Source organism: Thalassophryne amazonica, chromosome 15 (assembly GCF_902500255.1).
Source record: "Thalassophryne amazonica chromosome 15, fThaAma1.1, whole genome shotgun sequence".
Taxonomy (NCBI): domain Eukaryota; kingdom Metazoa; phylum Chordata; class Actinopteri; order Batrachoidiformes; family Batrachoididae; genus Thalassophryne; species Thalassophryne amazonica.
In genome coordinates, this window is record NC_047117.1 from 27,052,423 (window position 1) to 27,066,724 (window position 14,302).

Genomic DNA, 14,302 nt, shown 5'->3' on the forward strand with positions numbered 1-14,302 from the left:
AGTAGTGGATACGTGTTAGATGAAAACGTGGGTCATTCTTTGAATAATCACTCCACACCCATGCATGGCTCCTTCTTCAGCCTTCATTATTTGATGGGACCGAGGCTTTAATCTGCATTGTCTCAGTCTACCCAGCTGTAATGGGTATTGTTCTCGGCTGGTGAGTAACGTCTAATGAACTGGGGTCCGGTCCAGAGGAAGTCATGCACTCTTGTCTGCTTCACTCCATGGAAACCGGAGATAAGCCCCTGCCCGGTTGGCCTTTTGGCCCTAAAAGGACTTATGTAACCTTTAGAGCCCAAAGTGTATATTTCTTGATTTGACTATACCTTAAGAAATTCCTCTTTTATGAGTTTAATATCAAAAATGTTCAGAACAGTCTTAGCTTTCTGAGGGTTAACTAGCCATTGTTTAAGCAGCAGCAAGAGGCTTTATTCAGCAAACAGTGGTCTGATGTAAATAAGAGAGAAAAATCCTTGTCATTGTACATAAGTTCATACATACAACAAAATTTGTCTTTTTTAACCCTTATGGGCCCTGAAATATAACAAAACATTGATGTGGACTAATTGTAATAACGCACAAGCCAACCTCTAGGAGCACTAGGCATCCATAGTTTGGCACTTGGATCCACCCCCAGGCTTAGAGACACTGCCTTAGTCAGTGTAAGTTAAAGGAGTCCAGAGTTCCTGCAGGAAACCCACATAGACACAAGGATTCTGTGAAGGCTCTCAGTTGTCCAGGTGGTTTCCAGAGAAGCTTGAATCTTGCATCAAGCAACCCAGTCCAGCCGAAGATTCAAGCTTCTCTACTATAGACACAAGGAGAACATGCATATTCCACATAGACAGGAACTTGGCATTGGTCAAATTGAACCCAAGACGTTCTTGCTGTGTGACAAGAGTGCTAACCACTGTTGATTTGCAAGACACACTAACTAATGTGAACCTTTGTTGCCACCAACATGGTGGATCACATGATCTGTTGACTTCAGCTAGTAATTGAGCCTAATTATCCTTTGTCTCCTTGCACATTGACTCACAAAAGTGAAAGTGAGTAAGTGAGTGACAGTTTTCTTTTTTGGGGGGGAGGTAGCTCGGAGACAGTGCTGCAGATAGCCTATGAGGTTCTTGAAGGTTTGGATTTCATGAACAAACATGGAATGGTGCACAGAGCCCTCAGCGTACACAACGTGCTCATGGACTGCAAGGTACCTTCTCGAACAAAGTTGATCTTTGCATGACTTCTTTTTGTTGAGTAGACAGCTGTATAATTAAAAACAAGTTACCTAGTACTTTATTGTCTGTAAAACTGTCACAATAAATATCTCTTCCTTTGTAGGGAAATGTGAAACTGGCAAAGTTTGGCCTTTATCACATGACTGATCATGGGGCTGATGTAGATTTTCCCATTGGGTAAGTCTTTTTAATCATTGTTCTTCACAGAAAAAGCTGTGTTAATGACTTACTCGATTGCCTCAAATACCAATGCAAGCCTTGTGTTTGCAGTCAGTCACTTGTATCTGTTTGCTGTTAGTCAAACCTTTTTTTTTTTCTTAGAAACCAGGTTATGGAGGATCAACATAGCTTCCTGCTGAGGAACTGTGACAAATTGTTGGCCTTTTTGCCAAATCCGAAGGCCTCTGTTTTCTATCAAGTAACTCTGTGCAATATCCTTTTGCACAATGGAAAACAAATGATGGCTTAAGCTGGTGACTTTTCAATAAAATATCTTGCTGATAACAAATACAAGTGCCAAGCAGCTCAAGTGGGTAAAATAAGTATTGAACATCACTATTTTTCTCAGTAAATATATTTCTAAAGGTGCTATTGACATTTTCACCAGATGTCGGTAACAACCCAAGTAATCCACATAGAAATCAAACCATAGATGCCCATAAATTATGTTATGTACAATAATATGAAGTGACACAGGAAAAAGTATTGAATGCTTGGGGGGGGTGCAAAAAGGCATGGAAAGTCAAGACACCAGCTGAAATCTATCAGTAATTAGAAAGCAGTCCTGTCCCTTGTCAGTGGAAATTAATATCAGCCAGTTCAGTCACAACTGGTGGCCTATAATAGTGTCTCATTACCAAGGAGTTGCACAAGAAACATCTCATGATGGGTTAAAGCAAGGAGCTCTGTTAAGATTTTCACAACCTTATTGTTGCAAAGCACACTGATGGCATTGGTTACAGAATGATTTCTAAACTTCTGTATGTTCCAGTGAGCATTGTTAGGTCCATAATCTGAAAGTGTAAAGAAAATTTCACCATAAACTGGCCACGACCAGGTGTTCCTTGCAAAATTTCTGACAGAGGACTGAAAAGAATTATCAGAAGCATTGTCCAACAGTCAAAGACTGCTTTGGAAAGACCTGGAATTAGCAGGTACAAATTGTTTCAAAGAAAACAATATGTAATTCACTCAACTGCCATGGCCTGTACGCTCGCCATGCACGACTCCATTGCTGAAGAAACGCATGTTGAAGCTTGTTTAAAGTTTGCTGCATAACATTTAGACAAGCCTGTGAAATACTGAGAGAATGTAGTCTGGACAGATGAGACCAAAATTGAACTCTTTGAATGCCAAATTACATACTGTGTTTGGAGGACAAATGACACTGCACATCACCCCAAAAACACCACACCATCAGTGAAGTTTGGAGGTGGAAGCATCATGGTGTGGGGCTGTTTTTCAGCATACGACACTGGCAAACATCATATAACCGAAGGAAGGATCAATGGAAAAATGTCCCGAGACATTCTTTATTCATAATCTGCTGGCATCTACCAGGATGATGAAGATGAATCGAAGGTGGAGATTTCAGCAAGACAAGGAAACTCTCAATTGGTTTCAGAGAATGAAAATAAGGCTGCTAGAATGGCCCAGCCAATCACCTGACTTGAATCCAATAGAAAATCTATATTCATAGAAAAGCTCCACGGAACCTTCAAGATTGGAAGATTATTTGTATGGGCCAAAATCACAAATGCGCAATGCATGGGACGAGTTTCTTTATATAGGATGTGTCTTGAAGCTGTCATCACCAAGAAAAGCTTTTGTACAAAGTATTATATAAATTCAGTAAGTAAGTAATTTTTTTCTCTGTGTCATTCCATTTTATTATACATAACTTAATTTCTGTACTTACTAGTTTTGGTTTCTTCAGATGTGTGGATTACTTGAGTTGTTACCAACATCTGGTGAAAATTTCATGTCAATGGTGCTAGTGGTATAGACAAAGGTCTTCTTTCACTAAAACATGAAATCTAGGCTTGCATCTCAGATGTACCTTCTGGCAAATTGTAGGTGAACTTTCAGATCTTTTTTTTTTAAGAAAATCCTCCTCTGCTCCACTTCATCATGAAGCTGTATAACTGGGGATATAAAATCCAGAATTTACACTGTGCACAATTTCTCCAATCACAGCCACAGAAGCCCATAATGTCTTCTGGGTTGTCTAGGTGTCTTGGTGGCTTTGCTCACTCTTCTCCTTCTTGCACAGTCACTCAGTTTTTGAGAACTGTCTACTCCACATAGATTTACCATAGAGTGCCATACTGTTTGTATTTCTTCATAACTGATGTAAATAAAGTCCAAGACATATTCACTGACTTGGAAATGTTCATGTATCCATCCCCTGACTTGTCTGAAGAAAACTGGCAATAAAACTGATTATTTACAGGTATTATACCAAAGTGGTTGATTACTTATGCAACCCATCATCTTGGCTTTTATATTTTTAATAAATTTACATCAGGTTGTAGAGATTTACTTTCAGTTTGAGTTTAAGGAAGATAATTTAAAAAAAATTATATTGAGAAGCCTGGTTTACTTTTTGTATTTGAAATGCCATAAACAAATATGGCATAAATAAAATATGTGAAATACCAAGGGGCTGAGTACTTTTGCAAGCCACTGTATTATTTGGCACATTCAGTTGATGTAATTTTTTACAGCTGGCAAGGTTGACATATCTCCTTTGTTCAGAGCTTGTCTGGTTACCAGGGATGGATTAATGGTGATATCAACATCCATTGTTTACTGTTGTTACCTAATATCCCTAACGTCTCCAAAAATATTAGTCCTATCAACTTTTCATTTTCACAGCATTCATCTCTGACCTGACCCTGAAATACATAAGCATACCAAATGGCAAATGTCAGCTCTCCCCAGTTTCTCCATGATCGAAGTTACACACATGCACACGCGCACACAGAGGCCACTTCATCTTCAATATATAGATATTCATGAGGGTCTGAGAATAGAGTAGCTGCTTCGTTGCATCGAAAGGAACTAGCTGAGGTGGTTCGGGCATCTGGTGAGGATGCATCCTAGTCTTCCAGGAACATCCAACTGGATTAGGAACGCCACACACAGAGTCCCCCAAGAGGACTTAGAGGACTTGAAAAAAAAGGATGAGGAAGTGTGGAATGAGGTGGTCTGTTGTCACCCTGACTGGAATAAGGGGGAGAAAATGAATGGATGAATCAGAAACAAAATTAAAACAATGTGATTGCATATGTATCTTTTAAAATAACTGTGTTTCAACCTTAAGATATTAAAATGAAAAAAAAAAAAAAACAACTTGCTGTGAGAAATGGATAATATTTTGAAAGCCAGCAAGAGGGCCCTGCTCTCTTCAAACAAAAATTCTCCTTTTGTCTATGTAATGTCTTGAAGTCAGCAATAGAGGGTGCTGCAAGTCCACAAAAACTAAACATCTTCTAAACACAAAGAGCTTAGTTCTAATATGAGGTAATGTTGAACAAATGCAGTCGAGTTCAACAACAGATTTCTCCAAAGGTACACAACCAAAATAAAAAAGCTGACGTGGCAGGCTGGAAGAAACTCAAATGGTTAGCAGCAGTCCAAAGACACAAAAACTGTCACCAGGGCAACAATAGCTTGATGCAAAGAAGGCTTCAAAAATAGTTGCGGGCATTGGCACTCTAAACTGCATGCTCAGTCAGAGTCAGGGATGAGCAGAAGTCAAAAATCCAGAAATAACTACTGCTCAAAATAATCGGATGGAGATGCACAGGTCGCAGACCAGTCTGTGGGAAATTTCCCAAGCAAAACAAAGATGCTTTGCAGATTGATCTGGTGCATCAGAGTTCACCACAAACTGTTCAGTTTATCCTCATTATGTGAATTTGGTGATGTTTTGGAAGCAGACTTTCATTAAGATCCACACAGGATAAAAAATAAGAAAAACAAAAAGGAACAAAATAACATTAACTACAGTGTATGTAATTGTTTTATTAATGTGGCATAATGGAAGCTGACTCTGTCCTGTGATTATAACCTCAGATACCCATCATACCTTGCTCCAGAGGTGATTGCTCAGGGCTCTTTCCATCTGTCTGACCGCTCCCATGATGAAGCTCCTCTTCCCTCAGGACCCAAGAGTGATGTGTGGTCACTCGGTGTTCTGCTGTTTGAATTGTGTGTGGTAAGAATCCTTCAAGAAGAAGGCAGTCATGATTTCTTGATGCCTGTATTTTTTTAATCCTTGTCTTAAAATTCCTCTTAAAATGACATGCTTGGAACATATTACAGGGTAGACGACTGCTACAGAATATTGACATAAGTGAGAGACTGAAATTCATCCTAACCCTGGGTAAGTGGAAAATGTGTTCAAGGAAGACACTGGTATTTTTCAACCTGGTCTCTAGTTTTAAATGTTTTTGGGTTCCTTTCACACCCATTCTAACAGTAACAAGGTTTTTACAAAGTTTTACAAAGCTGAAGAAACAGAAAATCAAAGCAACATCAGAAACAAGGTGCAGTTGTTAAGAGGACCATGCAGGCAGGGGGCCATCCAGCATCCTGGGGTGCAGGGCCAGCGTTTATCCATCATACCCTCAGTATTGACTTAGAACCCAAACAGTGTCACTGCCAAAACAGCTATATAATGTAATTGCATGAAGTGAGCTAATAACACACAGTAAACCATTTCCTGCCACCACTAATACCTGTTTTAATCATAAGAACAAGCCCCTCATCAATCAGTGGAGAGTAGGGCCGCGTAATGGACAGGATGTTAAGGTTAGCAGCTAACTGTACAATCAGCCATTTTAAAAAGTTTCTTTACATTTGATGAGCTAAACATGTGCTTGCTTACATCTATAGGGATCCTTTCCATACTACCAGACACTTGTTATGAAATTTTTGCATGTTCAGTGGTGACAGGAAGTGGTTAACTGTGATTTTTTTTTTTTTTTTAAGCTTACTCCACACAGTAACTTTGTAGAGCTGTTTTTGCCTGGTTCACATGGTAAGATTTTAAAATTGTCAGTAGGTTTTCAGTACCCGAGAGACCCCACACGTGGCGATTTAAAAAAATCATAGATATAACAGTTTTGGTCATACATTGTGTGGTGTGCAGCCACATGGTAAAGACAACACACCCCACATGAACAGATTTCACTTACAAACATTCCCAGGTCAGATGGGAAATCTCGCAAAACCTCTTGAGATCAAACGTGACTTCGGAGGAAAGAATTTTGGATTCCTCTCCATGCTTCCATCACCTCACTTTCTGATTGGCTACACATCATATACCAACAGGCTTTGTGCTGGTTTGTGCTCGGGGCACACCCCACACACTGGGATATCGGGCCAAGACAATCCATCATGTTGAATATTCACAGTTTCAGGTCTGAACGTTCCTGACGTCCTTCCGAGCAGACTACAGCACTCTTAACATACTACACACAGCAGGAATAGTTGATGAGATTATCTTTAGAGCCATCACAATAGTCAGGGCTGCCTTATGATTGTCGGAAGGAGAAGATCGGGTCAGGAATTGGGATAATTATCTTGCCTTGTGAACCAGGTATTAGCAGTGACCAGTGTTGCCACAGTTACTTTGAAAAAGTAATCCAATTACTGATTACTCCTTGAAAAAGTAACTTAGTAGTTACTTTACTGATTACTCAATTGGAAAAGTAACTAAGTTAGATTACTAGTTACTTTTTTACTTACTTTCCCCAGCTGCCGACAACAACCCTCTGCCACCTCAACATGACAATGATACCTGTTTTGCCAAAACTCACTTTATAGTCACCCTTTCTTGACTTCAATGAAAATAAATACTTGTTTTATAAAAAGTAAAATAAAGACCTCTTTCTTGACCTCATATTTAACTGTTGACAGCACTGTAACAGTAAAACTTGCAATTTCTAACCTACATTGTTTATAAATGTAACTATTAACCCCTTAACGCCTATTGTTGCATATATGCTACAATATTTGACTCAAATATGCAACACACCAAATTGACCAGTATGCCTGTTGTCGCAAATTTGCAACATACCATTATTATTATTATAACATTATAACATAAAGTCATTACCAAAATACCAAAATTACTATATATTTTTTGTGCAAAAGTGAAATTAATAATCTCAACATTATTTACCATCTACTTAAAGGCAAAAACACACACAAAACATTTTTTTTATATACAGCTATATAAATTCAGGCGTTAAGAGGTTAAATTCATTCTAACATTTAAATTCTCTCTCAACATTTTACTTGTCGAAATTATTATTATTTTAAGTAGTATTAGTAGTTGTAGTAAAAAAACGACTTCAAAACTGGACCTTTAATCTAGGGGTGTTGTGGGGGGGCACATCCCTGCCCCACACCCCCATTCTATCTGGATTCGCCCCTGCTTTGGCATTTGAGCACAAAGAATGGATAACATTTATTTATGCAGAAAACATGACCAGATTTACAGGTAAGAAAGTTTTATTGTGTTTTCACATCATGTGGTCCTCAGAAAGAGAGTTTAGGTGCATTTGAGTGGAAAATAGTGTTAGTTGTTGACGCATTGCGGAGGATCAGCTGTTTTTAGCAGCAGATACGGAGCGGCTCAGCTCAGAATTCTAAATAAAGGAGAAAAAAATCATAAAAATGTCTTTGTAAAGCTCAGTGCAGGTGTGCTGTTGTCACCGTGCATTAAGAGGTGAGGACGAGTCGTAGCTGCTGCAAAAAACCGCGGATGAAAAGCTCACAGCTCGCTTAAAGTGGGCAGTTCAGTTGAACCCCGACCTCCTGTCCACGGACCAATTATAATGCTGCTATTGACCCACAATGTAAAAATAATAGTAACGCACAGTGACTTGGAGAAGTAACTTTAATCTGATTACTGATTTGGAAAGATTAACGCGTTAGATTACTCATTACTAAAAAAAAGTGGTCAGATTAGAGTAACGCGTTACCGGCATCACTGGCTGTGACAGTGTTCTGAATCAATACTACACCAATTAAAATAGTTTTTTGTGTGAAGTGAAAAGGTGAATTTAAAAATAATAGAGCCAATCTTTGGAAAAACACTGGATTTACCCTTTTAATCCATGTGCTAAATGATGTGGAATTTAGTTCCGTTAGGCTTAGGCCAAGATTTTGTTTGTCATTGTCAGGTTGCATGGATGATATTGTCACTGTCCTTGCTGAGGAGCATGGGTGCTTAGACATTATTAAGGTAGGTTAAATTCCTGTTATCTTTCCAGTGATAGCTGGCAGGAAGTTTAGAATTGATACATTGTGTTTTCCTTAGAGTAGTTACTAAGCTTGTAAGCATGCATTGTGAATCGATAATCGTATCGTGAAGCCTATATCGAGTTGTATTTTTTTTTTTTTTTTTTTTTTTAAATGAGTATCACGATACCATGAAAAGTCAACTACTGCACAGAGGAAGTGATAGCCTCTTGCAGAAGAATCAGAAATGATTTATAAATATAGAAATAGGAAACAAATAACATCACAGATACTTCAGAATAATTTTTTTAAAATTAAAATTCACCACATTACTTTCGCTGTAATTAGTGTGAGCAGTGATTATAGTTATGTGTTCTGATATATATTGAATTGTGATATGTATTGTTTTATGGAGCTAGTGTATCATTATACTGCTAGTTGTTACAGATAATCCGCTTGTGTCCATAAGGTATTACTGCTCAGGTATAGTGTATTCACAATGGTGAATACACTCTGGTGTTTCTTAAATGCTATACTTTTGTGTTCAGTACCATGTGCATCAGAAAATCATCTGTCCACATGATTATATTATTGAACATTGTTCATTAACTTAGGTTTGGAGTTTTAATGTTTAAAGTATAAGATCACTTTTTTTAAAGCTATGGTCATCTTTAAACATTGCAGGCATAAGTCTGAGTGCCCTACTTACTTTTGATGATTGCATTGCAAAAAATTATTTTTTGAAAAATTATTTTAGGAAATTAATCCATGAGAATTAATACCGGGGCCATCCCAGGACTTAAAATCCACTGTAGGCTGAAAATAGCAACACAATAATGCTGACAACGTTTTTCTTTTATAACTTTTTTCTAATTTACATGTTCAATAATGCGTTGCTGTTAGACAATACCTCTGATCATGGCAGATGTGACACTCATGAAGCAGTCTATATATTACTTTCATAATTTCATCAGAAGGATGTGCTGAAAGTACAGTAATCATCAAGAAAATCGATCACACGTATCAATAGCTTTACTACGTAAACTTATGGTTTAAAAAAATGTGGTTTTGAGTTAATTTTGAGCTCTATTGCAATCCATGTTTCCTTTTGTAGCAGTTTTCAAAAACTGGCTTCTTCTCATAAAACACAATTGTCAAAGATGATTAGCATGCTTAAAGGCTTGATTGTTATGGCATAATATGACTAAAGTTGTAAAAATTTAAGCTAGTCCTTTAAATGATCAGACACCTTTGGTAACACATAGTTCTATGTAAAGTCGTATCTTCTTGGTTTTTCTGTTGGATTATTGGGAAGAACCTGTATGGTGAATGCATTCGCTGTGTGTGATTTAATAAAGTAATCTTTTCAGGAGCTCCCTGAGCCGGTTCTGGAGTTATTACGGAAATGCTTGACCTTTCTTCCATCCAGAAGGTAAATACACTCCCTGTTGGATATGATCTCCTGTTGGTGGACATTTACCATTTGCATTCCAAGGCACTTTGGTCACACAGGTTATGAAATATTCATACCCTCTACAGTACTGTGCACAGGTTTCAAGGATCCTAGAATTTTGACAGCAGTGTTAGCATTTCATTTATTTGTTTGTTTTTCATTAGCTGTGTGTTCACATGAATCAAATATGAAATGTCCCAACATTTCTTTCCCAACAGTAATGTGTTTTTTTTTCTAATGTAACAAAAAAAATTTGTTACGTTACAGTCCTAATCTCCCCCCACCCCCCAAAAAATCATCTTTATGTGTACTGCGTGATGGATCACAATATGACAGTTGTTGATGTTCACTGAATAATTAAATGATTGTAAATGTGTTAAATGATTAAAAAGTGGACTATTCTTCTTCAGTCTTTTAAATGTGGTGTATGATTGTGCTAAAATGATTAAATTTGTGCTGTTTCCTAATAGTGTTAACATATTTATATTTAGATTTTGATTACTTTATTTTCATCTTACTGTGTCATGTTCTGTATCTTTTTGACTTATTTATTTGTCCATTATTCATGCAGGTAGTCTCATTGAGACAAGAAGTGTTTCAGGTCTGTGGTTGTCTGGATCAGAAATTTCAGTTAAATGTATCCTATAGCAGATGAACACACTGATATTTGAGAAGTGAAATGAAGTTTCTAGTATTTACAGAAAGTGTGCAATAATTATTTAAACAAAATTAGGCAGGTGCATAAATTTGGGAACCCTTGTCATTTTATTGATTTGAATACATTTAGTGCTAATTATTGGAGCACAAAATTGGTTTGGTAAGCTCACTAACCCTTGACCTTCTTACACAGGGAAATCCAATCATGAGAAAAGGTATTTAAGGTGGCCAATTACAAATTTTCTCCTCTTTACATCTCTTGTAATGAGTGGCAACATGGGAGCCTCTAAACAACTCTCAAATGACCTGAAAACAAAGATTGTTCAACATCATGTTTTAGGGGAAGGACACAAAAAGCTATCTCAGAGATTTTAGGTGTCAGTTTCCACTGTGAGGAACATAGTGAGGAAATGGAAGACCGCAGGCACAGTACTAGTTGAGGCCTGAAGTAGCAGGCCAAGAAAAATCTCAGATAAGCTGAAGTTAAGGATGGTGAGAACAGTCATAGTTAATCCACAGACCTGCTCCAAAGACCTACATCATGATCTTGCTACAGATAGTGTCTCTGTGGATCGTTCAACTATACAGCGCACTTTGCACAAAAAGATGCTGTATGATGCTATAATGTAGAGCAAGCCTTTTCTGCGTACATGCAACAAACAGAGTCACTTGAGGTATGCTAAAGCACATTTGGACAAGCCAGCTTCATTTTGGAATGTGGACTGATGAAACTAAAATTGAGTTATTTGGACATAACAAGGAGTGGTATGCATGACTGAAAAAGAACACAGCATTCCAAGAAAAAAACATTTGCTACCTACAGTAAAATTTGGAGGTGGTTCCATCATGCTGTGGGGCTGTGTGGCCAGTGCAGGTACTGGGAATCTTGTTAAAGTTGAGGGTCACATGGATTCCAGTCAGTATCAGCAGATTCTTGAGAACAGTGTTCATGAATTGGTGACAAAGTTGAAGTTGCGCCGGGGCTGGATCTTTCAATAAGACAACGAGCCTAAACACTGCTCAAAATCTACTAAGGCATTCATGCAGAGGAACAAGTACAATGTTCTGGAATGGCCATCTCAGTCCCCAGACCTGAATATTATTGAATATCTGTGGTGTGATTTTAAGCGGGCTGTCCATGCTCGGAAACCAACAAACCTGAGATGTTTTGTAAAGAAGAATGGTCCAAAATACCTTCACCCAGAATCCAGACTTTCATTGGAAGCTATACAAACCATTTAGAGGCTGTTATTTCTGCAAAAGGAGGATCTATTACATAGTGATGTATTTTTTTTATGTTGGGGTGCCCAAATTTATGCACCTGCGTAATTTTGTTTAAAGAATTATTGCACACTTTCTGTAAATACTAGAAACTTTATTTCAATTCTCAAATATCACTGTGTTTGTCTGCTATATGATATATCTAATTGAAATTGCTGATCCAAACAGCCAATGATTTATAAAGGAAAATCATGGAAATCATCAGCGGTGCCCAAACTTTTGCATACAACTGTATATGTATCTTTGTCAGTCTAGAATGTCAGTCTTGTATTTTCAGTGCTTCTCCTATCAAGTAACTATCAAATCACATTTTTTTTCATAAATATGGGAATGATACAAAGCAATTAAGCATTTCATGTATTGTCCCATTCTTCCAGCAAACACATCTTAAGATGTGCAACAGTATGTCATTATTCTCTTTGGGTTCTTTTGTTTCCAAATTCTCCACACATTCTCTATTGGGGACAGGTTAGGACTGCAGCCAGGCACGACTTGGATTTATATCTTGGCTGCAGTAAATCTAACAATCACTGCAGCTTTATTTAAATTTACATTTTCCATATCATCACTACTTTTTCTGATTTGGGGTTTTACTTTAGGCTCTGCTCTCATTTCAGATAATTTAAAATGATGCTGATGCTCAGAAATCTGCTCTATGCTATACTGACACAGGCTCAGAGATTTCTTTGTCATCACTTTTTACAAAGTTATGACTCTAAAAGCACACTTTCAGTTTTTGAGATAAAATGATTATTGCATGAAGCAGTCAATGTGAGTGCGACCATCGATGTCTGCATGAATGTAAAGGCTGAAATGTCTTTGTGCGCCTCCTCCAGGCTGACCCCTGCAGAGCTGCTGTCTGATCCTGTGTTTAACGTGGTCTCAACTCGCTACACGCCCTTCCAGAAGCCCATTAGTCTGTTCTCCTCTTCTTTGCGCTGTGCACATCTGGAGCTCCCTGAGGACATCAGTGACCTTTGTAAAGGTCTGTCTTATCTACACACAAGTTCACAAGCAGGCTTACACACTCACACACAGGCCAGCCTCTTGTACATAATAGCAGTGTTAATTTTGGCACCCAATTTTACCTGTACCCCTCTCAAGCACGTATTCACACCATCATTTTGGTTTTTAAATTTTTATTTCTTGATATCGAAATTACTTTTCAGTGTGATTATAAAATGCATCATTTTAGAAATTTTTATATAAAAAGCAAGAAGTTTTTGTTTTTGATGTCATGAAAAAAATTCAAATGTCAAAGCTCAAGGGTGCACAAACATTTTCACAGCACTGTATATATTATAGTGTTTTTTGTCAATTTTAATTTCAAAATGTGAGAGATTTCAATTTGATATCATAAATAATAAGTTTCATGAATCATCTTTTGTTGCCTTTGGAGACACCACACAAACACAATGAAATACAAAAGTACAATTCAGATGGTTGAAAATAACTGTTACATATACCTTATACAGCACAGAGAGCAGTGTAATACCCCCCTCTACTTGTTGCAAGTCAGACAATCCCACTTTCTGTCCAGAAAGGGCTAGTGCAGGGGTGGCCAAGTTCAGTCCTCGAGAGCCACATTCCTGACACTCTTAGTTGTCTCCCTGTTCCAATACACCTGAATCCAACGAAAGACTCGTTAGCAGACTTTTAATGAGTCTTTCATTGGATTCAGGTGTGTTGGAGCAGGGAGACAACTAAGAGTGTCAGGAATGTGGCTCTCGAGGACCAAACTTGGCCACCCCTGGGCTAGTGTGTTGTTTATTCTAGTCTGCTGGGATTATGCCTGTCTCCCAAATAAAATATAGTTCTCAAGGATTAATGATGAAAGGAAAAAATGGTTTGGAGCAGGCTGAAAAAAGCATATCCACCTGCATGAAGGAGTTCAGCCTCAGTACCACAGGTCGTTTCAGCTTTTCCCTCCCTCAGCTGTTTCACTAGCCTGGTTTGCCGCTGTCTGATTGATTAGGTACTTCAACATTGGCAGTGGACATCCTGGTGGGGGGGGGGGGGGGGGGCATCCTCATATAACCATGTCTCAGTCTCTCATGAGTCCACCATAACTCAAGAGAGGCTGGATGCTGTCACCATGCTGTCAGTGGAAAAGAGACTGCTGACTGAGATGACAGGTGTTAGTTAACCAGAAAGTCAGTGAGACGTGTACAGGCCAGAAAGAAAGGAAGGCAAAATTTATGTTCAATTAGTTCTTCTGATAGCATTTTGACAACATTAGTGTTTTGTGTTGTTATTCACGTTTTTATTTATTTATTTATTTATTTATTTATTTATGGCTGACCTGTAAAGTGTCACTTCAGTTACATTGTCTCCAATGAAACTGCCCCCCGGCACGCGTGCACACACATAACGTTTTTAAATCACCAGCTGCCACTGATTAAAACATAAATTTTTG

General features: G+C 38.1%; 1 protein-coding gene across 2 annotated transcripts in view; it reads left to right on the forward strand.

The window, feature by feature from the left end:
• Positions 1 to 14,302, forward strand: part of tbck (TBC1 domain containing kinase) — a 196,729-nt gene that overhangs the window by 11,021 nt on the left and 171,406 nt on the right. For both annotated transcript variants that reach the window (XM_034187980.1, XM_034187981.1), the window contains exons 4-10: positions 1,096 to 1,210; positions 1,342 to 1,415; positions 5,319 to 5,460; positions 5,568 to 5,628; positions 8,438 to 8,499; positions 9,866 to 9,927; positions 12,723 to 12,871. In XM_034187980.1, coding sequence (XP_034043871.1) covers positions 1,096 to 1,210; positions 1,342 to 1,415; positions 5,319 to 5,460; positions 5,568 to 5,628; positions 8,438 to 8,499; positions 9,866 to 9,927; positions 12,723 to 12,871 — 665 coding nt within the window. The remainder of the gene's footprint in view (positions 1 to 1,095; positions 1,211 to 1,341; positions 1,416 to 5,318; positions 5,461 to 5,567; positions 5,629 to 8,437; positions 8,500 to 9,865; positions 9,928 to 12,722; positions 12,872 to 14,302) is intronic.